At 37.6% G+C, this 26,285-nt stretch overlaps 1 protein-coding gene across 2 annotated transcripts in view; it reads left to right on the top strand.

Moving 5' to 3' along the window:
- Positions 1–26,285, top strand: part of ETFA (electron transfer flavoprotein subunit alpha) — a 116,588-nt gene that overhangs the window by 89,703 nt on the left and 600 nt on the right. For both annotated transcript variants that reach the window (XM_073212233.1, XM_073212232.1), the window contains 2 exons: positions 13,185–13,250; positions 19,845–19,925. In XM_073212233.1, the coding sequence (XP_073068334.1) occupies positions 13,185–13,250; positions 19,845–19,925 (147 nt within the window). The remainder of the gene's footprint in view (positions 1–13,184; positions 13,251–19,844; positions 19,926–26,285) is intronic.

Here is a 26,285-nt window from a genome sequence, read left to right on the forward strand (position 1 = left end):
AACCAGGCAAAGACACCACAAAAAAAGAAAATTACAGACCAATATCCCTGATGAACATAGATGCAAAAAATACTCAACAAAATATTAGCAAACTGATTTCAAAAATACATCACAAAGATCATCCATCATGATCAAGTGGGATTCATCCCAGGGATACAAGGATGTTACAGCATTCAAAAATCCATCAACATCATCCACCACATCAACAAAAAGAAGGACAAAAACCACATGATTGTCTCCATAGATGCTGAAAAAGCATTTGACAGAATTTAACATCCACTCATGATAAAAACTCTCAACAAAATGGTCATAGAGGGCAAGTACCTCAACATAATAAAGGCCATATAGGACACCCCACAGCCAACATCATACTTAACAGTAAGAAGCTGAAAGCTTTTCCTTTAAGATTGGAAACAAGACAAGGATGCCCACTCTCCCCACTTTTATTCAACATAGTTCTGGAGGCCCTAGCCACGGCAATCAGACAACACAAAGAGATAAAAGACTTCCAGATTGGCAAGGAAGAACTCAAACTGTCCCTGTTTGCAAATGACATGATATTGTACATTAAAAAGCCTATAGAATCCACTCCCAAACTACTAGATCTAATATCTGAATTCAGCAAAGTTGTAGGATACAAAATTAATACAGAGAAATCTGCTGCATTCCTATACACTAATGATGAACTAGCAGAAAGAGAAATCAGGAAAACAATTTCATTCAGAATTGCATCAAAAAGAATAAAATACCTAGGAATAAACCTAACCAAGGAAGTGAAAGACCTATACTTTGAAAACTACAAGACACTTATGAGAGAAATTAAAGAAGGTATCAATAAATGGAAATACATCCCATGCTCCTGGATAGGAAGAATGAATATTTTCATAATGGCCAACCTGCCTAAAGCAATCTACAGATTCAATGCAATCTCTATCAAAATTCCAACAGCTTTCTTCAGCGAACTAGAGCAAATTGTTCTAAAATTCATATGGAACCAAAAAAGACCCTGAATAACCAAAGCAATACCTAGAAGGAAGAATAAAGCTGAGGGTAGGGGTTATGTTCCCCAACTTCAAGCTCTACTACAAAGCCACAGTAATCAAGACAATTGAGTACTGGCCCAAGGACAGAACACTAGACCAGTGGAACAGACTAGAGAGCCCAGATATAAACCCAAGCATATATGGTCAATTAATGTGCGATAAAAGAGCTATGGACATACAGTGTAGAAATGACAGCCTCTTCAACAGGTTGGCAAAACTGGAGAGCTACATGTAAGAGAATGAAAGTGGATTATTGTTTATCCCCATACACAAAAGTAAACTCAAAATGGATCAAAGAGCTGAATGTAAGTCATGAAACCATAAAATTCTTAGAAGACAACATAGGCAAAAATCTCCTGAATATAAACATGAGCAACTTCTTCCTGAGGGCATCTCCTTGAGCAAGGGAAGCAAAAGCAAAAATGAACACATGGGACTACAAACTAAAATGCTTCTGTATGGCAAAGGACACCATCAGTAGTACAAAAGGGCATCCTACAGTGGGGGAGAATATATTTGTCAATGACATACGCAACAAGGGGTTAATATTCCAAATATGTAAAGAACTCACATGCCTCAACACCAAAAAAGCAAATAGCCCAATTAAAATATGGGCAGTGGCTATGAAGAGACAGTTCTCCAAAGAAGAAATTTGCATGGCCAACAGACACATGAAAAGATGCTCCACATCACTAATCATCAGGGAAATGCAAATTAAAACCACAATGAGCTATCACCTCACACCAGTTAGAATGGCCAGCATCAAAATGACTAAGAACAACAAATGCTGGCGAGGATGCAGAGAACGGGGAACCCTCCTATACTGCTGGTGAGAATGTAAGCTAGTTCACCATTGTGGAAAGCTATAAACTAAAAAGGGATATACCGTTTGACCCAGGAATTCCACTCGTTGTGATTTACCCATAGAATACAAGTTCTCAGATTCAAAAAGACAGATGCACCCGTATGTTTATCGCAGCACTATTTACAATAGCCAAGATATGGAAGCACCCTAAGTGTCCATCAGTAGATGAATGGATAAAGATGAGGTGGTACATATACACAATGGAATACTATTCAGCCATAAGAAAGAAACAAACCCTACTATGTGCAACACCATGGATGGAACTGGAGGATATTATGCTCAGTGAAATAAGCCAGGCAGAGAAAGACAAGTGCCAAATGATTTCCCTCATTTGTGGAGTATAACAACTAAGCAAAACTGATGGAACAAAACAGCAGCAGACTCACAGAACCCAAGAAGGGACTAGGGGCTACCAAAGGGGAGGGGCCTGGGAGGGCAGGTGGGGAGGTAGGGAGAAGGGGATTGAGGGGTATTATGTTTAGTACACATGGTGTGGGGGATCATGGGGAAAACAGTGTAGCACAGAGAAGGCAAAAAGTGAAGTCCATCTGTTGCATTTCTGTACATATTCTATAATGAACTATCAGAAAGAGAAATTTTAAGTAATCCCATTTACAATTCATCAAAAAGAATAAAATACATAGTAATAAATTTAACCTTGGAGGTGAAAGACCTGTGCTTTAAAACTGTAAGACACAGATGAATGAAATTAAAGATGATACAAATAGATGGAAAAATACACTGTGCTCATGGATTGGAAGAATTAATATTGTTAAAATATCCATACTAACCAAAGCAATCTACTGATTCAGTGCAATCCTAATCAAAATACCAGTGGCATTTTTCATAGAACTTGAAACAATCCTAAGCTTTGTACGGAACCACAAAGGATCCTGAATGGCTAAAGCAATGTTGAGAAAGAGGAACAAACCTGGATTTCAAACTATACTACAAAGCTATAGTAATCAAAACAATGTGATACTGGCACAAAACAGATACATAGATCAATGGAACAGAATAGAGGACTCAGGAGAAAACCTACACTTACACAGTCAATTAATATAGGACAAAAGAGGCAAGAAAATACAATGGGGAATAGATAGTCTCTAATAAATTGTGTTGGAACAACTGGACAGCTATATACAGAAGAATGGGAGTGGGTACTTTCTTATACTATGTACAAAAGTAAAGTAAAGATTGATTGAAGACTTAAATATAAGGCCTGAAACCATAAAACTCTTAGAAGAAATGGGCAGTAAGCTCTTTGACATTGGTATTAGCAGTATTTCTCGGATATGTCTCTGCAGGCAAGGGCAACAAAGACAGAAATAAACATATGCTACTACATCAAACTAAAAAGCTTTTTACACAGTTAAAGAAAGTATCAAGACAAAAAGGCAACCAACCTACTGAATGGGAGGAGATACTTTCAAACTGTATATTTGATGAGGGGTTGATAACCAAGATATATAAAGAATTCATACAACTCAATAACAAGAAAACAAACAGCCTGATTAAAAAGTGGACAAAGAACCTGAATAGACATTTTCTCAATGAAGACACATAGAGATGGTGAACAGGCACATGAAAAGATAGTCAACATCACTAATCATCAGGGAAATGCAAATCAAAACCACAGTAAGATACCACCTCACACCTGTCAGAATGGCTACTATCAAAAACACACAAAATAACAATTGTTGGCAAAGATGTGGAGAAAAGGGAACCTTCGTGCACTGTTGGTGGGAATGTTAATTGGTGCAGTCACAGTAGAAAACAGTGTGGAGGGTCCTCCAAAAATCAAAATAGGACTAACATAATACCCAGCAATTCCACTTCTGGTTATTTATACAAAGAATATGAAAACTAATTTGAAAAGATACATGTAATCCTGTGCTCATTGCAGCCTTGTTTACAGTAGCCTAGATAGGCAAATGTCCACCCACCAGTGAATGACTGGATGAAGAGGATGTGGCATATATATGTATGCACACACAAAGGAATATTATTCATCCATAAGGAAGAATGAAATCCTGCCATTTGTGACAACATGGATGGACCTAGAAGATATTATGCTAAGTGAAGTAAGTCAGGCAGCAAGGATAAATACTGTTTATTTTACTTATATGTGGAATCTAAAAAATAAACAGACTCATGACACAGAGAACAAACTGGTGGTTGTCACTGGGGAGGGGAGTTTGGGGACCAGTGAAATAAGGGGATTAAGAGGTACAAAATAAACAGTTATAAACTAAGTCACTGGGATGTAATATACAGCATAGGGAATATAGTCAATAACATTGTAATAACTTTGTATGGTGACATACAGTAGCTAGATTTATTGTGGTGCCCATTGCATAATGTATAAAAATGTCTAATCACTATCTTGTACACCTGAAGCTACTATAATAATGTATGTCAATTAAAATTCAATGAAAAAAGAGAAAAATCAAAGGACTTGGATAAGAAGCCTGCCTTTTACTAAGAGTGTTTAACCTTGGACTACTTGCCAAGCCTGCCCAAACGTGTGCTTTCTCTTTTATAAAATGGAAATAATATTCACCCCATAGAGTTATTGTCATAGTTAAGTGAGAGAATGTTTGTAAAGCACAGTGTAATTACAGATAATTCATGTAACTGTAATGCCACATCTTGAATTCCTTATAAATCCTGAGGTAGTCCTAATACAGGAGACATTGTCTGACAGATGGGACATACTTCCAGCTTCAAACCAAGAGTGTGGGTAAAGTCCTCCTTTCTTATACAACTCAGTTTAGCTATAATCTTGCCTGAGAATTTCATAATATGGGCAGAGAACTGTTTGAGAAAAGAGCCATAGATAGTTGTACTTTGTATTTTAGGGCCTCTTCCAAAAAGAGAAGAGACTTAAACACAATTTGGCAAACAGAGGACATAGATTGGCCTTTTCAATGAGCAGCAATGTGAAATATAGCAGTATTAATCCACAGGAGACTTGCAGTGATTACAAAATGTATTTCAGCTAATCTACTCTCAAAGACACATCGATTATTTGGTTTGATAAATTCCATTTAACTCCTAACCTGGCATTTGTTCTGTGTTTGAGTTTTGTGTTTACAGTTGCTGTTTTAGGATATGCCTCTATAGTGTTTTGAGTAAAAAAGGTTGAGAGAGCATTTGCCATTTTGTAAAACCCACCCTGTTCAAGGCAGTCACTGGGGCGCTGTTCTAGCGCACATGACATTGGATCTCTGAACTCTAGGTAGAACTATTTATATGGTGCCTTTAAAAATTTTTATCTTTGAAGAAATGTAGTTTTTTATGTTCTACCAACCAATTCTACAAAGGGAGACTCTTAGTAAAAATTTCAAACCTAATTTTTAAAGAGATGAAGTAATATTGGCTTTTTTTTAACGTTGAAAGCTCCAGACTGAGGCAGTCTGCTCATATTCATATCTCATTTAAGCAGAAAAGTAAATGTTTAAATCTTTCTACTTTGTTTAAAGTAAAACAGATCTGAGTGGCTAAAGGCAGAATACTGTTACAATCCAGAAAAAATTGAATGTATGAGTTTACATCAAACTCATTTAATTTCAACTAAATATGTAACATGTATGTATATTTTATATGACCAATTTGAACTGTCTTGGTACCTGCATCTAGATATGTACCTGCCAGTCTGGGGGGAAGTGGGTTCCCCAACCAGGGCAAATTATGAATTCAATAAGACCAAAGGATAACAAGGGTGAGAGGTCGGGGAAAGATTTTTTATTTCTCACGGCTAAGTCCCTGCCCCTTTCCCCGCGCATTCCTCTCTCTCTAGCCAGCGCTCCCCACCCCCCTCTTGCTGGGCTTAGCTCCCCAAGCTGGGTCCCTCTGGTCGGGGCACATGCCCTGCTTTCCCCTCTCACCCCTCCTTCTCCGGGAGGAACTCAATGGTCTGGTCCCTGGTGACTGGCAGGGACCAATTATGTACCAGGAGCAGAGGGGAGGAGACAGTGGCCTTACTCTCCGTCCCTTAACCCCAGACTGGCAGTCCCTGAGGGACCTGTGAGCCTCCTCTGTAAGCATCACATTGATATGCAAACAGCCCTTATGCGCGTATCACTGTCAAGGCCAGGGGAGAAATTCTAGTTGAAAACTTCTATTTACCCAACAGTGTCCCTGTATGCACATGGTATTGGAATTTTGTAAGAAATTTACCCCAACTTCCTAGGCTAGCCAGCACTTGAGTTAGAAGTTGGGTAAAAATTCTGACTTTATAGCTAGTACTAAATGCAAAAACAAAACTAACAGGTATCAGTGAAAAGAAACTTTCTCAATACATTATCCCCAGAAGAATTATGTCAAGCTTTCCTTAAAATAGTAATAGTTGCCATTTTAAAGTAAAATTTATATGTGCTAGTTGGCACTTTCTAGTTTAAAGATTTAGTGATTACTTAGTAATAATGGGATAGTAATAGTGTTAATAGTACTATCTGTTGTATTTTGAGCAGCTCAAATGCATTGTGTTATTTAGTAATCATAACAATACTACCAGAGGCAGGTATTCATCTCCATTTTACACATGAGGAAATTGAGCCTTTCAGAGGTCGTGTAACTTGCCCCGGAACACAGATGGTAAGTGGAAGAGTCAGTCCGAGCCCATGTCTCTCTGATCTTACTTACTTAGTTATAATGGCGAGTGAATAAATGTAGTGATTTCTTATACTTGCTTATTTTCAACTTTTTTGAGTTGAGATCTTATTAATTTTCTATCATCCTTGTTTCTAGTAGAAATATTAAGGTTAAAATATGTTTCTAAGTAGCACTTTAGCTGCATCCATAGGTTCTTATATACTCCTCTTTTGGTGTTTTGTTCCAGATGTTTTTAAATTTCCTTTTTTTTTTTTTTTTTGGACTCATTATCTACTCATCTTTGAAAAGAGTGTTTTTAAGGACAGATTTTTCAAGTCCTTTTAGAGTTTTAAGAAAAAAATGTAACTAGCTAGAGAACAAAGTTTGATAGAGAATTTCTTTCCAGAGTGTCAATTTATTGTATTAAACCTGTAGTTCATCTGCTTTTGGCTTTCCTCTAATGGTCTTACTACCTGAAATTTGATGGGTTTTGTTATCTAGTTTTGACATTTTATTGTCTACTCTCATCTTAGCTTTGTCACACTGCTGACTTTCCTTTCTTGTTCTCTCTGAATTTAAAACAACCTGTGAATGATCTTGTTCTAAGCCAGTACAAGCCAAGCAGACACATGAGACTAATGTCATCTATCTCTAGATCTACTGTCAAACCATGCACTACCGTATCCTCATGTAGCTTACAAGAAGGCTCTTTTCAGCGTGTTCTAAAATTATCTTGGATCTGTGCTGTCCAACACAGTAACCCTACATGTGGCTATGGAGCATTTGAAATTTGGCTAGTCTAAATTGAGATTTATATTATTAAAATTAGTTTCACCTGTTTCTTCTTATGTAATGTAGCTAATAGGAAGTTTGAAATTAAATTTGTGGTTCACATGTTTATGTTGTATGTAACTTTTGAATTTACAATGTTAGGCAGAAATCACAATATGCAAGTAAGAGACAACATTCTCCTTGGCTTCTGCACTAAAATCCTCTGGAGAGCAAGACTCAGATAATACCTCTTGGAATGACAGCTTTTCTGCACAAAGTTGGGATAAAGAAGGAATGACGTTAATTCATTCTTTCTGAAGAAAGCAACCAAAACCAAAGCCATCCACCATAGAACACTCTTACCACGTTGAGTCCACAGATTGGTTAGGTGCTTGTAAGAGTATTAAGATTTCATTCCGTTGTCTTTCTGTTTTTCAGGTGTGCAGATTTATCAAGCTAGGACCAATAAAACCTGCTTTTAAAACCTTGTTCTGTCTCAGGGACCAAGCAAGCAGGAGCAGGTGGAATAGGCTGCAAGAGAGCAGGCCCCTGTGTGGTGGAAGGTACAGGTGACCACACAGGGCACTGGTCCCTCACCGCTTCCTGTTCTCAAGGCCTTTCCACTTCTCGGTATAGAAAGTGTGGGCTCGCATAAGAAATCAGAACCCTGTGAATTTTTTCTTTGATTTTGAATTTTTCCTATATTGGATTACAGATTTTTATGATTTTTACCTTAATGTGTGTTGTTGTTACAGGACAAAGAATTAGTTGTCTTATATACTAACATTCCAGTTCAACAAATGTAAAATCATAGTTAGCTAGTGCCTCTCAACATTTTCCTCTTATGACATACTTAGAAAATAACTGTTTATATCACAGGGGATTCTGGCTGTCCTGTACTTCTACTAGTCCCTGTAACCTTTGTATGAAATAGGAAAAAAGTATCCCTTTTTCCAGTTTGTTTACTGCCATCTGTTGGAAAATAATTGTAGTAAAAATGCAGATCATACCCTGAAAACTACAAGACACTCCTAAGAGAAATTAAAGAGGACACTAATAAATGGAAACTCATCCCATGCTCTTGGATAGGTAGAATTAATATTATTAAAATGGCCATCCTGCCCAAAGCAATCTATAGATGCAGTGCAATCCCTATCAAAATACTGACAGCATTCTTCAATGAACTGGAACAAATAATTCTAAAATTCGTATGGAACCACAAAAGACCCCAAATAGCCAAAGCAGTCCTGAGAAGGAAGAATAAAGCAGGGGGGATCTTGCTTCCCAACTTCAAGCTATACTACAAAGCCACAGTAATTAAGACAATTTGGTGCTGGCACAAGAACAGACCCACAGACTAGTGGAACAGAATAGAGAGTCCAGTTGGGATATTAACCCAAACATATATGGTCAATTAATATACGATAAAGGAGCCACGGACATACAATGGGGAAATGACAGCCTCTTCAACAGCTGGTGTTGACAAAACTGGACAGCTGCATGAAACTGGGTTACTGTGTAATGTCATAGACAAAAGTAAACTGAAAATGGATCAAAGACCTGAATGTAAGTCATGAAACCATAAAACTCTTAGAAGAAAATATAGGTAAAACTCTCTTGAATATAAACATGAGCAGCTTCTTCATGAACATATCTCCCCAGGCAGGGAAACAAAAGCAAAAATGAACAAGTGGGACTATATCAAACTAAAAAGCTTCTGTACAGCAAAGAACACCATCACTAGAACTAAAAGGCATCCTACAGTATGGGAGAATATATTCAGTGCAATCCCTGTAAGGGGTTGACATCCAAAATATACAAAGAGCTAATGCACCTCAACGAACAAAAAACAGATAACCCAATTAACAAATGGGCAGAGAATCTGAACAGACACTTCTCCAAAAAAGAAATTCAGGTGGCCAACAGGCACATGAAAAGATGCTCCACATCGCCAATCATCAGAGAAATGCAAATTAAAACCACAATGGGATATCACCTCACACCAGTAAGGATCACCACCATTGAAATGACAAACAACAACAACAAATGTTGGCGAGGTTGTGGAGAAAGGGGAACCCTCCTACACTGCTGGTGGGAATGTAAATTAGTTCAACCATTGTGGAAAGCAGTATAGAGGTTCCTCAAAAAGCTCAAAATAGAAATACCATTTGACCCAGGAATCCCACTTCTAGGAATTTACCCTAAGAATGCAGCAGCCCAATTTGAAAAAGACAAATACACCCCTATGTTTATCGCAGCACTATTTACAATAGCCAAGAAATGGAAGCAACCTAAGTGTCCATCAGTAAATGAATGAATAAAGAAGATGTGGTACATATACACAATGGAATATTATTCAGCCATAAGAAGAAACCAAATCCTACCATTTGCAACAACATGGATGGAGCTAGAGGGTATTATGCTCAGTGAAATAAGCCAGGTAGAGAAAGACAAGTATCAGATGATTTCACTGATCTGTGGAGTATAAGGACAAAGAAAAAACTGAAGGAACAAAACAGCAGAATCACAGAACCCAAGAATGGACTAACAGTTACCAAAGGGAAAGGGACTGGGGAGGATGGGTGGGAAGGGAGGGATAAGGGGAAAAAGGGGCATTATGATTAGTACACATAATGTAGTGGGGATTGCATGGAGAAGGCAGTACAACACAGAGAAGACAAGTAGTGATTCTGCAGCATCTTACTATACTGATGGACAGTGACTGTAATGGGGTTTGTGATGGGGCCTTGATAATGGGGGGAATCTCGTAACCACAATGTTGTTCATGTAAGTGTATATTAATGATACCCAAAAAAGAAATAATTAGCACTAGTAAATAAATAAATAAATAAATAAATAAATAAGTGTGTGTGTGTGTGTGTGTGTGTGTGTGTGTGTGTGTGTGTGTGTGTATAAGAGTAAACAAAAATACAGATCAATATTGACTCTGGTAAGAAAGCCCTCCAGAGTTGTTAAGTGTACAACCTGCTGGGCTGTAAATGGTAGCACAGAGACCACCCCGGGAGTCTACCTCGCCACGTAGTGCGCTAAGAAACTCAATATTTCAACAAGCCTCGAGTCAGAGGTGGCGCACCATTGTCTTGGGGAACCAGAGACTGAAGTCTAACCATACCTTATCAAGTGGGGATTCTTATAATCCCGGTTTTTCAGTTGAGCAAACTGAGGCCTCGAGAGCTTGAATAACTCGCTCAAGGTCCTTTGTCTATCAGGTGGCTGAGCTGGGATTTAAACCTATGCAGTGAGACTCAGACCCTGCATTCTTAACCCCATTCCTGTTTCCATCTCAGCCCACCATAAAGTAGTTTAGACCCCAGCCCCTGGGTTCTTGGGTTGGTTCTAGCTGTAGTCTTTTCTTAGGTTTAGCAGAGGAAAAGGGATTCGTGCTGTCTTTTGCTGTTTCTTGTTTGATTGAAGTGCTGTCCTTTGTATTTCAGAATAATCTCTGGTCTTCTCTTACTATCCTGTGGCTTTATGTCTTCCCACTAGTCCCCGTTACTGAATTGCAGAATGACCAACCCAAACTGCTACCAGCCATGTAGGGTGAGCTAGTCTCACTTTTATAGATTCTGCTACGGATACTAGAATTTTACCTCTGCTACGGATACTAGAATTACCCCTCCTTTCTTCTTTGTTCCATTCTTTAATCTACCTCTTTTTGAATGCTTAATTGCTGTTCTCCCCTACATTGCCTCTCATTTTCTCCCCAAATTATTTTACTCTCTGGTTTAGAAGGAAAGTGCCTCAGGGCAGGGATTGCCTTATTGTGTTGTGAAGCAATGTCTTAAAGTGCTCCCTAAATTAGCATCTGTGGAGAGTTTTGTACATACTAATTATTATTATTGAAATACAAAGATGCTTTCTGAACCATAAGGCAGTATCCTATGATATTAGTCTAATTGCCTGTACATGTTTTAAATGGACTTTTTAATGTTTTTAATTTATTCAGAGAACCATTTTTGCAAGACAGTAAAATAAGGTACTGTTGGTCATGTGGGCTTAATATGGACTGTTTATGCCCCTCAGAAAGGCAGAAGTGCCCTTGGAATCATCTGTCTCTGGTTTGCTTTGGCCCAGAATCTGTTATTTCCTTAGTGACATTTATGGTCAAAGATGAAGATACTCAATTCTGTGTGTGGAGGGAGTGGATTCTGTTTATATGAGGTTTATGTACATGTTTTCTGCCAGAGTGAATCAACATTTTCATTATCTTTTTATGATGTAAATGGAAAGCCTTTTCAGACTTGTTGAATTTTAATGTACACATGTATGTCTGGAGGACTGGTTTTCAGAACTGTTGATCCTTTCCGGTGCTTGCTTAGTAAGTATACTTAGGAGAGGGGTTAATGAAACCGTTTCAATCTGTCCGTCTAAATAACTTGCTTTGAAAATCTTTACATTAGAACTTGTTGGCCTGGTTTTCCTGAATGTGAGATTTAATAAGTATATTTTGATTAACAATTTAATTAATATCCTTTTGATGCTGGGGCTCTTGCTCACAGAGTAAAAGGATGAACTTTGCAAACTCCCAAAGTATGAGAGCAAGGTTAGAGGCTTTTATTTAGAGATAAAGTGAGAGGACAGAGCTCCCGGCTCACGTCAGGAGGGGACAAGAGAGCCCATGGTTAGCTCGTTGTCTAGGGGTTTTATGCACAGTTGAGGATTCAGGAATGGGGGTAAAGTGCTAGGTGTGCAGACTTGTTGAGTGGTCCCAGAATGCTCATTTTTGATGAGTAACAGAAGAAATTTGCTGCTCTGATTCTTTCTCAGGATGGCAGTTTCCCTCTGGGAGCATGTCAGTTAAGACCACCTTCCCTGCCCCCAAGGTGGGCTGCGTTGTTGCCTGTTTGCTAAAGTGTGTTAAGAATCTTACTTCTTAACTTCTTGGGCTGTTTATAGTTGGGCTTGCTTACTAAATTAATCTTTTTCCTAGGTTGAAGATTACTTGATTAAGATTAGAGAAGGAAACACAGCACATAGGTACAGAAAATTAGTGTGACTGACTTTGTGTGATGCTTACCACAGAGTCTCAACAGGGACTTCTTTGCACATTGTTACATTGTTCTGACTATAATCATCTTGCTCTGCTTTTTCTCATGAGGCCCTCACCCTGCCTGCCTAAGCCCATGGTCCCTGTCTTACTTTTATGAAAGAAATTCTAGTCAGAATAAACTGAAGTAATTACAAAGGGAATGACATCATCATGATATCATTATCAACATTTACTTACAAACTGCAGTGTGGGGACCTTCTATTAGGTGCTGGAAATACAAAGGTTCAGCCTATGCCTTTGAGAAGTTTGTTATTTTTTACTCAGGGAGATCGGGTGCATGCATGCATCCATGTGTGTGTATGTTTAGAATCTCTTGAAACTGATTTGTATTTTGGTTTTTCTAAACATGAAGTTTAATACATGTATCCTAGTTACCATTTTAACAAATGTCCTTCTAAGAGAATGCAAACTACTGCCAAAATGTATTTTAATATATGTGAGTATATGTGTTTATATATTAATATACAATATGTGTACCTGGTGAATAGATACATACAGAATGATGAGTTGAAGTATGACACCCCAATGTACAGACAAAAGGTACTCCCTCACAGGAAATTGTGAGGTTTAGTAAAACATTTGATGTAATATGTTAATCAACAAAGTGATTGGCACCTAGTTAATGCCCAGTAATCCTCATCCACATATTTATTAGTATACCGCCACTATTACAGGAATGCAGAGGACGAAGAGGACTGTTGGTTAGGGGGATCAGGGAAGGAGGAGCACATAATTTAAGTGATACATATTGCATTGTTTTATTTACTAATAGCAAATACTTCGGAAGGTATTTTAACATAACAAATGCATATTAATGATATGGTCTCTTTTGTTTCAGGAACTTTATATTGCTGTAGGAATATCCGGAGCCATCCAACATTTAGCTGGGATGAAAGACAGCAAGGTAACTACACAGCAATAATGATGTTAAGAGGAAAGTTTTCATGTTTTAAAATTTGAGTTTCGCTGTATGTTTCCACATTGCTGCAATGTGTGTAGATGAACCATTCATATTAACACAGATGTAGGAACAGAAAGAAATATAAGCTGTTCACAGTCTGAAGGCACCATTTTTAGGAGAGGCAATGCCATGGTCATGGGAAGAATCCTGAGCCTCCCAGCCCCACTGCTGGTTCACTGCGTGATGTTTTCTCTCCGCACCTCAGTTCTTTGGTAAACACAGGTGTTGGGTAATGATCTCTAAGTTTCCTTTCAGCTCTGACAATCTATGGATAGAAAATGTGGGGTGAAAACGACTTGATGAGTTTCTGACCACCTACTAGTTTATGAGGTTCTGATCCCTGATTCTCTGTCTGCTTCACCCTGGTCTCCTAACAGTCCAAGGTGCCCCTTCTCAGGTTGTTGCTAACATGTGACTGACACATTTTAGGTTGGAGCATCTTAATACCTCAGTGATAGTTAGAACTACAGTATGTAGAGGACACACTCAATTTTAACATGCTGCTTGGACTAACTGTATCTGGAAGTCCTGGGTAATGACTCTGAACATATATTTCAGAATATGACACATTAATTCATGCGTAACAATATACAGTTTGAATTATGAACTTAGTCTTTCATGAAGTCAAGAGATGCCTCTGACACTCCTGCTTTTATCCATTCAGATGGAAGTTTGATATAAGAGGTAATAAAACTTTTAACAGGTTTAACTTCTAACTTGAAAAAAATGTACGCACTACCTCCTTGTAACCTCTAAATAGATTGGCCCAAACCCAGGCAGATTTCACAGTTGGATGACATATTTCTTTACTGATCTATGAAAAATGCAGTGCCAGTGGAGAAAATGTTGTTGCTGCATTAAAGAAAAAAAAAACTCTCCAACACCAGCAACCTTAAAAAATGATTTTAGACTGGCCAATTTAGACATATCTAGAATTCTGCTTTCAGAGATGAAAGATTCTGCCTGCCAGGAAGATCTTGGTGAAAATTCTCATTCCATGCCAACAGGGCTGGATTGCGGGAGAGATGGCCTAGACAGTGTATGTGAAAGCAAAAAGGGAACAGCTGAAGGAGGGAGACCAGTGTTAGGGAACATTTCATAAGAATAAATTTGAGCCAAGGCTTTCCCTCTTCATCCAGTCAACAAATATTTATTAAGCATGAACCTTGAACTACATGCTGGTGATGCTTGAATGAAGAAGACGTAGCCCCTGTCCTCACTGTCTTATGTGAGAGACACAACAATCTGGTTTTAATTTTGTTTAAGCTCTAAAATGGAGTATTAGAGTGATTGGTTTAAACCTGATAGTTACATTGCATATAAGCTGCAGTTTTAATTAGTGCTATGGTATATAGTTGGAAGAATAAGAGATTCGATTGTTATTTCAAATGAGTCTATGTAATGGAAGTACTTTGTGAACTATATACATATTAATATGGTTAAATATAATTTATGCTTTGAAAGCTCTGTAAGGAAAAAGAGCAAGGATTTATAAGGACATATTTAGAGAGCTCTAAGGTATAAGCAAGGTTTTATCATAGCCATTTACAGTTGATAATTAAGGAATATTCTTTTAGTGATCTGAAAAACTGTAACCAGCACAAATCTTTTTTCTTAAATACTTTAGTGATTCTTTGCCCACAGTTATATGCTATTTCTTTAACTATAACTTTTATATAGTAGAATGAAAAAGCTTTCAGATGATTAAACTGTCAGATGTTCAACTAGGTGGCCTCCAGGAAAATCATGAACCATTGTTAATTAAATAAATTTCTGCTAGTAGCTGTGAAGCAGGCTACATATTCCCAGAACAGAAACACCTCCATGCACATCAATGCCTGTGATTCAAAATGTTTGTCCTTGTGCTTTGGATTTGAGGTTCGTATTGAAACCGTCATTTATTGTCTCTGGCCACATATCTTTATATGGCGTGTTTCACTGGATTGGTTGTTACCTGAGATCCAGGTACCCAGACTATACTTCAATCTCAGTATTCTGGAATATTTTGCCCATCTTTTTAGGGGGCTCCTCGGAGGCCCTCTAAGGGAATTACACATGTGTTGTGTAGTTTATATTTTAAGTCAGACTATATCAAAATACTTTTTAAATGTGTTCCAGCTGTTCTTATGAGATAGAGCAATAGGCAGATAGAAATTTAATTTTACCTCGACAGATTTGAATTATTATAATCTATCAAAATAATACCATGTTAGAGTAAAAACTAATTTTAGTTGCAGTGGTGTTAGACACATCAATGGGGAATGGCTAACTATTTGTAATAAATAAATAAATCTTAATTAAAGAGTAATTGGTAAACACAGCAACTTTTTGAGTATTTCTCCTTAGTCTGTTACTAATCCGTCACTATAACTTTTCACATTTAAAAATTTTATAGGAGATAAGAGGAACTTTTAGAAGTTTTTCTAGGAGATGTAGTAATTTACTTGTTTTATTATATTTATTTGCTGTATACATAAAGACTTAAACGTCTTTGTTTTAAAATTCTCCTTTACTGACAGGCCGACTAGATAGATAATTTTTATATTCTCACAGTAGACCCAGGATAATAATTTTTAAATACTAAATGGAATGCAGTATATGAAGGATAAATAGTTTGAGCTACAAAGACCATGAATTAGGGTATAGATATGTTACTTTTTTTTTGAAGTTGAAATCTAACATTTATAATTATAAGTTTAAATTTATATATTGCTAATAGAAAATATTAACTATTTTATAAGTGAAATAAGCTGAGAATTTATGCTAATCATAATATATATGATTTGATAAAGTAGACTTCAAAGTATCTTACTGAATAAAGCACATCACATCTAAAATAAGTTACTTAATTTTTCATCTGTGTGTTTTATTTAGTGAATCTAAATTTCTTCATTGACCTACAAAACTTTCCAGTTACATTTTGTTTGTTTAAATCAGATTATTGAGATATAATTTACATACAGTAAAATTCAAGACTTTTTGTATACTCCACCCCCCAAAAAAAACAAAATTTGCCATCTTAACCACTTTCAAGTGTATGATTAAGAATTGTGTAGACACTGTCAATGGTATGAAGTCAAGTATATTTATAATTCTGTACAACCATCACCACCATCCATCTCCAGAACACTTTTTCATCCTGTAAAACTGAGACTACATCATTAAACAGTAACCTCCCAGTCTCCCTCCCCTGGCAGCCACGGTTCTTCTTATGATTTTGACACTATACAAGTGTCTCATGTAAGTGGAATCTTCATACAGTATTTGTCTTCTTGTGACTGGCTTATTTCACTTAGCATGTGACCAAGGTATCCATGTTTTAGTTGGACAGAATTTCAGAAATTGTCAGAACTTCTTTTCTTTTGAGGCTGAATAATACTCCATTATATGTATATACCACATTTTGCCTATCCATTTTTCACTGATGGAAACCTGGGTTGCTTCCATGTTTTAGCTCTTGTGCATAATGCTGCAGTGAATATGGGAGTACAAAATACGTACTTGAGACTCTGTTTTCAACTCTCTGGGATATATACCTAGAAATGGAATTGCCGGATCATATGGCGTGCTATTTTTAATTTGTTGAGGAACCGCCATCATGTTTTCCACAGCAGCTGCACCATTTTACATTCCCACCAATAATGCACAAGGGTTCCAAATTCTCCACATCCTCGTCAGCACTTACCTGTTTTTCTGATAGTTGCCATCCTCGTGGGTGGGAGGTGGCGCCATTGGGATTTTGACTTGGATTTATCTGATGATCAGTGATGTTGAGCATCTTTTCATGTGCCGTTGTCCATTTGTATATTTTCTTTGGAGAAGTGGCTATTCAACTCATTTGTGCAATTTTTTTTTTATTTTGGTATCATTAATCTACAATTACATGAGGAACATTATGTTTACTAGACTCCCCCCATCATCAAGCATTTGTGCAGTTTTTGAATCAAGTTTTTTGTTTTTCTGTTGAGTTTAGGAATTTTTAAAATATATTCTATATATTAATCTCTTATCAGATATTTTTTTGAAGTTGAATATCTAACTTCCAAAACTAAAAAAGATTTGCAAATATTTTTCTTCCTATCCTCTGGGTAGTTCTTTGACTTTGTTGATAGTGTCTTTTGATCCATAAAATTTAATTTCCATGAAACTCAATTAGCTTTTATTACCTGTACTTTGATGTCATATCCAAGAAATTATTGCCAAAACCAATGTCAGGCAGCTTTTGCCCTCTGTTTTCTACTAAGTTTTATAGTTTTCGGTCTTTCATTTAAATCATTGATCCATTTGAGGTTATTTTTATATATGGTGTTAGGTTAGGATCCAGTGTCATTCTTTTGTATGTGGATATCCAATTTACCCAACACCGTTTGTTGAAAAAGTTGTCTTTTTGTCGTTGAATGGTCTTGACACCCTTGTCGGAATCATTTGGCCACAGCTGTGAGGGTTTATTTCTGGGCTGCTTTGTTCCATTGGTCTGTATGTCTGTCTTTATGTCAGTACCACACTTGTTTCAATACTATAGCTTTTTTAGTAAGTTTTGAAATCAGGAATGTGAGTCCTCTAGCTTTGTTCTTCTTTTTCTATATTGTTTATTCAGGGTCCCTTGAGATCCCATATGAATTTTAGAATGGGTTTTTCAATTTCTGCAAAAAATGTCATTGGAAGGACAGTTTTGATATAGGATTCTTGGTCTATAGTTTTTTTCTTTTAGCACTTTGAGTGTATCAGCCCACTGCCTCTGGGCTTCCAGAGTTTCCGATGAGAATCTGGTGATCTTACTGAGAATCCTGTCTGCAACGAGTCATGTCTCTCTTCCTGTTTTCAAGATTCTCTTGCTCCTTGGCCTCTGAAAGTTTGTAATATGTCTTGGTTTCGATCTCTTTGAGTTCATCTTACTTGTACTTTATTGAGCTTCTTGAATGTTTATGTTCATGTCTTTCATGATCGTGGTATTTATCCTGCCAAGTAAGTATGTCTTTTATCATATTGGGGAAGTTTTCAGCCATTATGTCTTCAAATATTCTCTGTCCCTTTCTCTATTTCTCCTCCTTCTGTGGCTCCCACAGTACTGGTTTTGGTCCACTTGATGGTAGCCCACAGATCTCTGAGTCTCTGTTCACTTTTTTTTTGTTTTTTAGACTTGTTAATTTCCATTGTCCTAACTTTAAGTTTACTGATTCTTTCTTCTGCCTGCTTCAAATCTGCCTTCAAATCCCTCTAGTGAATTTTTCATTACAGTTATTACACATTTTGACTCCAGAATATTTTTGTTTCTCTTAAGGTTTTCTATCTATTGATATTTCCATTTTGTTCACATACTGTTTTCTTGACTTTCCCCACATCTTCCTTTGGTTCTTGAACATCTTTAAGGTGTTTGTTTTGAAGTCTTTTTCTAGTAGATTTGCCACCAGGTCTTGTTTGGGGACAGTATCTGTTGATTTTTCTCATTCCTTTGAATGGACCCTACTTTCTTGTTCCTTTGTATGCCTTTTGATTTTTTTAGTTGAAAACTGGCCATTTGAATTTTGTAATGTGGTAACTCTGAGATTAAGATTCTCCTCTTTCCCCAGAGTTTGCCGCTTTTTGTTATTGTTTTTTTTTTTTTTTTAATTATTGGAGGCTATTTCTGTGCCAGTATCAACTTGAGATCTTTTGGGGTCTTTTCTGAGCTTGCGCCTTTCCCTGAGCATGTGTCATCAGTGTAATTTTCCATGTATATGCAGTTGCTTTTGAATATCCTAGTCTTTAATGTCTGGCTCCCAAAAGGGGAAAAAAAATGAAAGGAGAGCCAGAAAAAAAAGTGCACTGACCCTTTAACTCCCCTGGAAGTAACTTTAGCTGGACGGTGGGTGGAGGGAGCAACAATGATGTACAACAGCAATGGCTGCCCTTCTCTTTTTCTGCACCTCTGTGATCAGAAGCAGTATTCAGTGAACACAGATCCCCAGTATTTGTAGGGCAAGGTCCCTTTTGCCCACTTTGGCTCCTGCAAGCTATATGCAAGTTGCTCCAGAAACACGTTCACAGCTGCCTGCCCCTGGGGCTGAGGGTGGAGGATGGGTAGTTGCTACTGTGGTGAGAGCTGCAGTTCACCATGCAAGCCTTCCCCTGGAAGCCGCAAGTGTAGACAGACTCCAGAGTTCCAAAATGGTTACATTAGACAAATTCTGTCATTGCTGTATAGGTGGGGAGACAGATTCTTGATGCCTCCGCCTCTGCTCTCTTCCCAGAGTCCTCTCTTCTGGTTTGTTACTTATCTAAAATTAAACATTTTTTTCATAAGTCAAAAAAGAACTTAAAAATACAATTTAAAATCTTTTTTATACAGTGATAAGCTGGTGGTGGAGATGGGAGATCATTTTGTTGTGTTCCAACTCAAATTTCTAAATTTACAAAATTGGCACAAATGAATCAAATTAATCCTATTTGTAGATGTTTTCAACAATATAAATATGTTGTTAGGGATGTTGAAATAGAACTATCAATCTATGCAGTATGCTTTCTTGACTTTTAAAGGCCAAACTTTTTATTTCACAGACAATTGTGGCAATTAACAAAGACCCAGAAGCTCCAATTTTTCAAGTGGCAGACTATGGAATAGTTGCAGATTTATTTAAGGTAAGCTGGCCTTGAGAGTGATGGCCATTGTCTAGACTGTCATCCAAGAACCTCTTAGAGTTGGTTAGGGAAGAAGATATTGTAGGAAAACATTGTGTGTTTATGTAACTGTGTTTCTGTATATGTATATATTAAATATATGTAGACAGTTTTGAACTGAAGTTGTCCTAATAATGACATGATGTTTATATAAAGCATTATAACATATGCTTTAAGTAGGAGTCCATATCATCTTTAAAATAACCACATGGCTTTTGGCATTTCATGTGCTAATAAGTTCATATACAATATGAAGTGACTCAAGTAATCATAACGTAGGATCATCTTGGCAAGTCTCTCAAAGAAACTCACATCAAATGCCCTTATTCAGAGATTCGTCAGTGACGTGGAGCTTCTCAAGGGAAGCGCGGGCACTCAAGTCCAGTTTATCCGACTCAACGAGTTCGTTCTGTTTGCTGTGTCTGCAAGTTAAAGGTCTTCCTAACATCACAAGTTCAGAGAAAACTTATTTTCCCACTTCTCACACTCTTTACTTGTTTGAGTGTTCTTTCTACCCTGCTACCACCCTCTTATTTGCCCCTCCATGAGAGGGAACGGTACTGTTGAGCACCTGATAGTCACTGCCCCCGTTTAAAGGTCGAAGCTCGTACATGGCCTGGCCTCTTTTCATGCCTCAGGGCCTACCTCCAACCTTCTAGTTTAGCCTTATGAAGAAATCACTTAGGCAGGAATTGAGTCTCTGAAAGTAGCATCCAACCCTGGCAGAAATGGCTCTGCTGGAATGAGGAACCTCTCACATAAAACAACAAACTGCTTTGAGTCTTAATTGAGAGGCTGCAGCCTGAGAACAGACCAGGGGCCCCTCCAGGAAGAGGACTGGCCCATTACCTTGGTTTTGCCAGCGCTATTTCATGTGATTCGAATGAACCAATGAGTGTACCTGGAGAGCACATCTGTACTTTGAAGGATATGCTCATGCTTGGTGAAGGATGAATCCTCAACTGCTCAGTAATTCTTCAATAATGGCCTAGACTTCATGCGCAAACAAAACAGGCTGTTGCTCTGGTCAGCACAGGGCTTCCATCCTCCCCCCCTGGATCCCCCTCCTCCAAAATGAACCTACATCTCCCTTGGGAAGAATCCACAGAAGGGTTCTGTTCTGTGACCCTGGGGTTCTGTATCTGAAATGTAGGGTTTAAGTGGGCCAGCTGCTTCTGTTACCTGGTCCAGATGTGTAAGAACATATGATAAAGGCTGTCATTTGACCACTAAGATATCCCAGTAGGAGGAAAAGTTAGTATGAAAAAGAAAAAAACTTTGTATCTCTGTACAAGGTTAACTGTTCAAGTAGCATTTATTTAGTTCCAGTGAGATACAGATAGATTTAAAAATGAAATTAAACACTTTCTGAGCCCTCATCATGTATCATGTTGACATGTTTGCAAATCTATCTATGGTGGTTGCCCTTTATTTTTCAAGATAATATTTCGATTAGAAATAATTTTACTTATTTTAAGGTATGTTTTTCTGTCTGATTGTGTACTGTGTATTGCAACTTACATGCAGGGCTTACTTGATAAATGAAGTGTTAAATAGCTGGATATTTGTGATGTTTGTAGGAGCATCTTTACAGCCTTTATGGATGGAGTGGGGTCACACACACCGTGCCTCTTGTATTAAGAGCACCTCAGGTCTGACCTGAGGGAGGGTGTGTGCATGTGCCCACACATGTGTATGTGTGCATGTGCATGCCTGCTCAAGGAGGTGTTTTGGGGAGAGTCCTAGAAGAGTTGAAGGGAGAAGGGTCTTCAAAAATCATCTAGTCAGCTGATTTCCAACCTGAGATTCTCAAGTTATTTTTGGTGTTTTGAGAAGCCTACATTTCACTATAGAGAGACTGTTTGAACTAAGACATGAATGTTAATTTGCTTTTAGCTTGAATTATATTAAGCTAGTGATTATCTTATGCTGCTCAAAGTTCTGAAGCACAGTTTTATATATATATATATATATATATATATATATATATAAAAGGAGAAGTTAATCTTGTTTGAAATGTCTGGGGATCACTTTTCGGCCTTTTGGCTAAGATAAGTATAAAATGCTGTCTGGGATAAAACTAGTTAAATATTGTGAAAATACTAAAATTGCTGTTTAAGTTGCAGTCCCCCATTTGTTACTATATGAATACCATGAGTGAGGTATGCTTTTTTTTTTCAAGTTTGTCTGTATTCCATAGAGAGATGATTTGGGGAAATTACTCAGCAGGTTATTGGCCCAACCTGACCAGACTTCTGATTCTGCTCGTTGTCTCATCACTCTGACTGTCTCGTCAGGTGCCACAGCGGGTGTTCACCGCTGCTCATACCTCTTAGATAAGTTGCAGTGAAGTGGACCACACCTTTGACAGCTCAGGAACCCAGACAGTACCCATCAAACTATTTTCTCAGTGGAAATTAGAATGAGTGTAACATAGATGAATATTATAGTAATTATGACAGGAGTGGACAAGGTGGCTTAGTGAATGAATATACTTCTCACTAGACCTACCCTCTTTTAAAAATCAAAATCAATCATTTAAAGGTATAACCACATTTAAAAATACAATTATACAAATTACGAATGAAAATTATCATCACCTATTCTGGATTAAGATCTTAAAGAAAATATTGTGAATCAAATAACAGCTGCATAAAAAGGACTTTCTTAGATTAAAATTTGTGTAAAATTTTTAGATTTTGAACTGTATCACATAAAGTATATATATATATCTATTAGACTAAGAATTCTCTAAGGAATATTGTGCCCACCAAATTTTATAATGTCTGGAGCAAAAATGTATGTGTAACATTTTATTCTCTTACATTTATTGTTTTACTTTACCCTTTGACAATCATATGAGATAGAGAAGACAAGTTTGTTTTTTTCTTTTCCTCATATAAGGACAAGTTTGTTTTTTTTCTTTTCTTCATATAACAGAAATAATATGGTATAGTAATTAACTTTAATTCAAATTCTGTCTTTGCCACATACTAGTTAAATTATCTTGGCCAAGTTATTTAATCTCTCTGAATGTAGACTTCCTCATAAGTAATATAAATATTACACCACCTACCTTACAAAGTTGTAATGATATTATATTGTATCTAGTATAGTCTGTGTTATATATTAGCCCACCTGTTGTATTTCCTTCCATATAAGTACATTGTTAGGTGCTCGATAAATGGTAAATATTGGAGTCATAGTGACAGGGAATAGCTTTACTGAAATGTAATTAAATCACATGCCATAAAATTCACCGTTTTAAAATATACAATTCAGTGGTTTTTAGTGTATTCACAGTTATGCAGCCATCACCACTATCTAATTCCAGAACATTCCATCACACTAAGAAGAAATCCCATACCCATTAGCAGTCACTCCCTATTCTGTACTCTCCCAGCCCCCAGCAACAACTAATACACTTTGTGTCTCTGTACATTTGCCAATCCTACATTTTATATAACAGAATCCTGTAATACATGGTCTTTTGTGGCTGGCTTCTTAGAATTATGTTTTTAAGGTTCATGCATATTGTAGCATGTATCAGCACTTGATCCCCTTTTATTGCCAAATAATATCCATTGTATGGATATGCCACATTTTATTTATATGTTTGATAATGGACATTTTGATGGACATTTGAGTTGTTTCCACTTTTTGGCTATTATAAATAATGCTTCTCTGAGCATTCATGTATTAATTTTTGTGTGGACATATGTTTTTATCTTAATTCATATATCTAGGAATGAAATTGCTGGGTCACTTGGTAATGTTATGTTTAACAAGTTGAAGAACTGCCAAACTTGTCCAAAGTGGCTGCCCCATTTTACACTCCCACCAATAATGTATGAGGACTCCCAGTCTCTCCATATACTTGCTAACCTTGTTATTGTCTGTCTTTTTTATTATAGACATCCTAGAAGTGTCATATATGTGACACCTAAAGCCAGTACAGTGAATATTGGCTTAATCCAGTGCAGTTTAAGTACCTGCTTTCCATTCCTTTGGGTATATATCTAGATGGGGAATTTCTGGGCAATGTGGTAATTCTATGTTTAACTTTTTGTAGAACCTCCAAACTGCTTTCCTTAGTAGCCGCACCATTTTGCCATTCTACCAGCAGTGCACAAGGGTTCCAGTTACTGCACATCTTCACCAGCACTTATTTTCCATTTTTAAAATCATAGCTGCCCTAGTAGGTATGAAATGATATCTCACTATGGTTTTGAGTTGCATTTCCTTAATGACTAATGATGTTAAGCATCTTCTCATGTGCTAATTGGCCATTTGTTTTGGAAAAATATTTATCCATGTCCTTTGCCCATTTTTTAATTGAGTGTTTGTCTTTTTGTTGTTGAGTTATAGGAGTTCTTTATATATTTTGGATACTAAACCCTTATTAGATAGATATACGATTTCCAAGTATTTTCTCCCATTTTGTGTTTTTTTACTTTCTTGATAATATCCTTTGATGAACAAAAGTTTTTAATTTTGATGAAGTCCAATTCATCTGTTTTTTCTTTTGCAGTTTAGGTTTTGGTATCAGATCTAAGAATCCATTGCCAAATCCAAGATCATGAAGATTCACCTCTGTGTTTTCTTCTAAGAGTTCCATGGGTTTTGATCTTATAGTTAGGCCATTGATCCATTTTGAGTTAATTGTGAGAGTCCAGCTTCATTCTTCAACATGTGAATATCCAGTTGTGCCAGCACTATCTCTGTCTGAGAGACTGCTCTGTTCCAGTTGATTGGACTTGGCGTACCACCTGTCTTTTTGAACCTTTCCGTCTGTGCCCAGCACAGCTATTCACTAGAGTGATTCTAACCCCTTTACTGTCTCTGGAATCTGCAGTGTTTATCTCTGTCTGCCGCCTCATTTTTTTGCCCAGAAACTTTTTCTTCATGTGAGTGTTCCAATTTCTCCTAATCTCTCCTTCCTCAAAACTCCTGAATTTGGAGCAATCTTGCCATTCTTCTCATCCTCTTACATTATAGGGTAATGAGCATATTTCTGAGTGGGTGGTTCACAGGCCTCTGTCTGATCTTCCCAACTAGGGATGGAACTCCTTGTGGGCAGGAATCAGTCCTGAACTTGTCTATCTCCCATAGTGTTTACCCTGAGGAAGTACTATGTAAATAAGTGAAACACAGTTGTTTTATCATTTATATCAGTGTATTATCTTACTTTAAATGTAAATTCATCCTCATTTGGTCTTACTGAGTAGGGAGCAGCCTCTATAGTATCTAAAACAGATAAAATCAGAATCCAGATCTTTCGGTATACATCAGACAGTGAACCTGACCTGACAGTTTCTCTTCCTAGACTAAGGCATCGTGTGCTATGCTTGGAAAATCTGAGGCTGATCTAATGGCAAGGATATGGAGGGAGAAAGGTCTCAACCCTTTTGGGGAGAGTGTGGCAGGGGGACATGCTGTAAGGTTCTAAAAAGCTGTATGTTCTAAACCAAATTAATGTTTCACTTAAGTTGGACTCTAGCCTTTTTTTTTTTTCTAGCCTGTTTTTCATGAAACACGTAGGTCCCACATGAAGCTCATTTAGCACATGTGTGACTGGCATAAGCTCACGGTCTCTACACAAAGGGAAACTGGAGAGAGTGGTGCCAGCACTTCATGCTGCCCCTGAGCTAATGCCTGCTGGCTCCATGGTGAACATGAGCCTTTTAATAGGCTAGAGACAAAGTGACATTCAGAAAAAACAACATGTTGACAATTTCCTTAATAAATTTTGTACGAACACATTATTTCTACCTAATGGAAATGTAGCTCTCTTAAATAATTGAGAGGCTGTGTTCATCAGTGGCGAGTTCAGCTGGGATCTTGGTGAGCTAGGGCAGTCCACAGCCTCTTGGAAGACCGGGTAATTGATATTTTACCCAAGTGGCTCAGCGGGTTTCCAGGTGGGCTTCTGTGTGCGAGTCCCTTCGAACCCCCATGACTGTTATTCGCTGTTGTCCAGGCCATCACAGGGCAGCCCCACACTGAAGGCTATAGTTGCAGCCACTAAACTGCCAAGACGTGAGGATTAGTAAGTAATCCTTTTTAAAATGGGGCCAACTTGAGGTGGTTTCCGGCTGTGTCTGCTGACTGGCCACTGCATTAACACGAGGCCTTGGTGATACTGAGTGTCCTGCACCAGAAGATAGGAACGTGCTGAAGGAGCAACTACAGTGTTTGTGAAGTGGATGTGAATAGAGCAGGTACCGTAGGCGGTGACAGGAGTCCTGACCAAGCAAGAGACTTCAGTGTGGACTTTGAAGGGAAGGCAGGAGGAAGAATGCTGGGACACAGGAAGGTAGA

Source organism: Manis javanica, chromosome 8 (genome assembly GCF_040802235.1).
Source record: "Manis javanica isolate MJ-LG chromosome 8, MJ_LKY, whole genome shotgun sequence".
In the NCBI taxonomy this organism is placed as follows: Eukaryota; Metazoa; Chordata; class Mammalia; order Pholidota; family Manidae; genus Manis; species Manis javanica.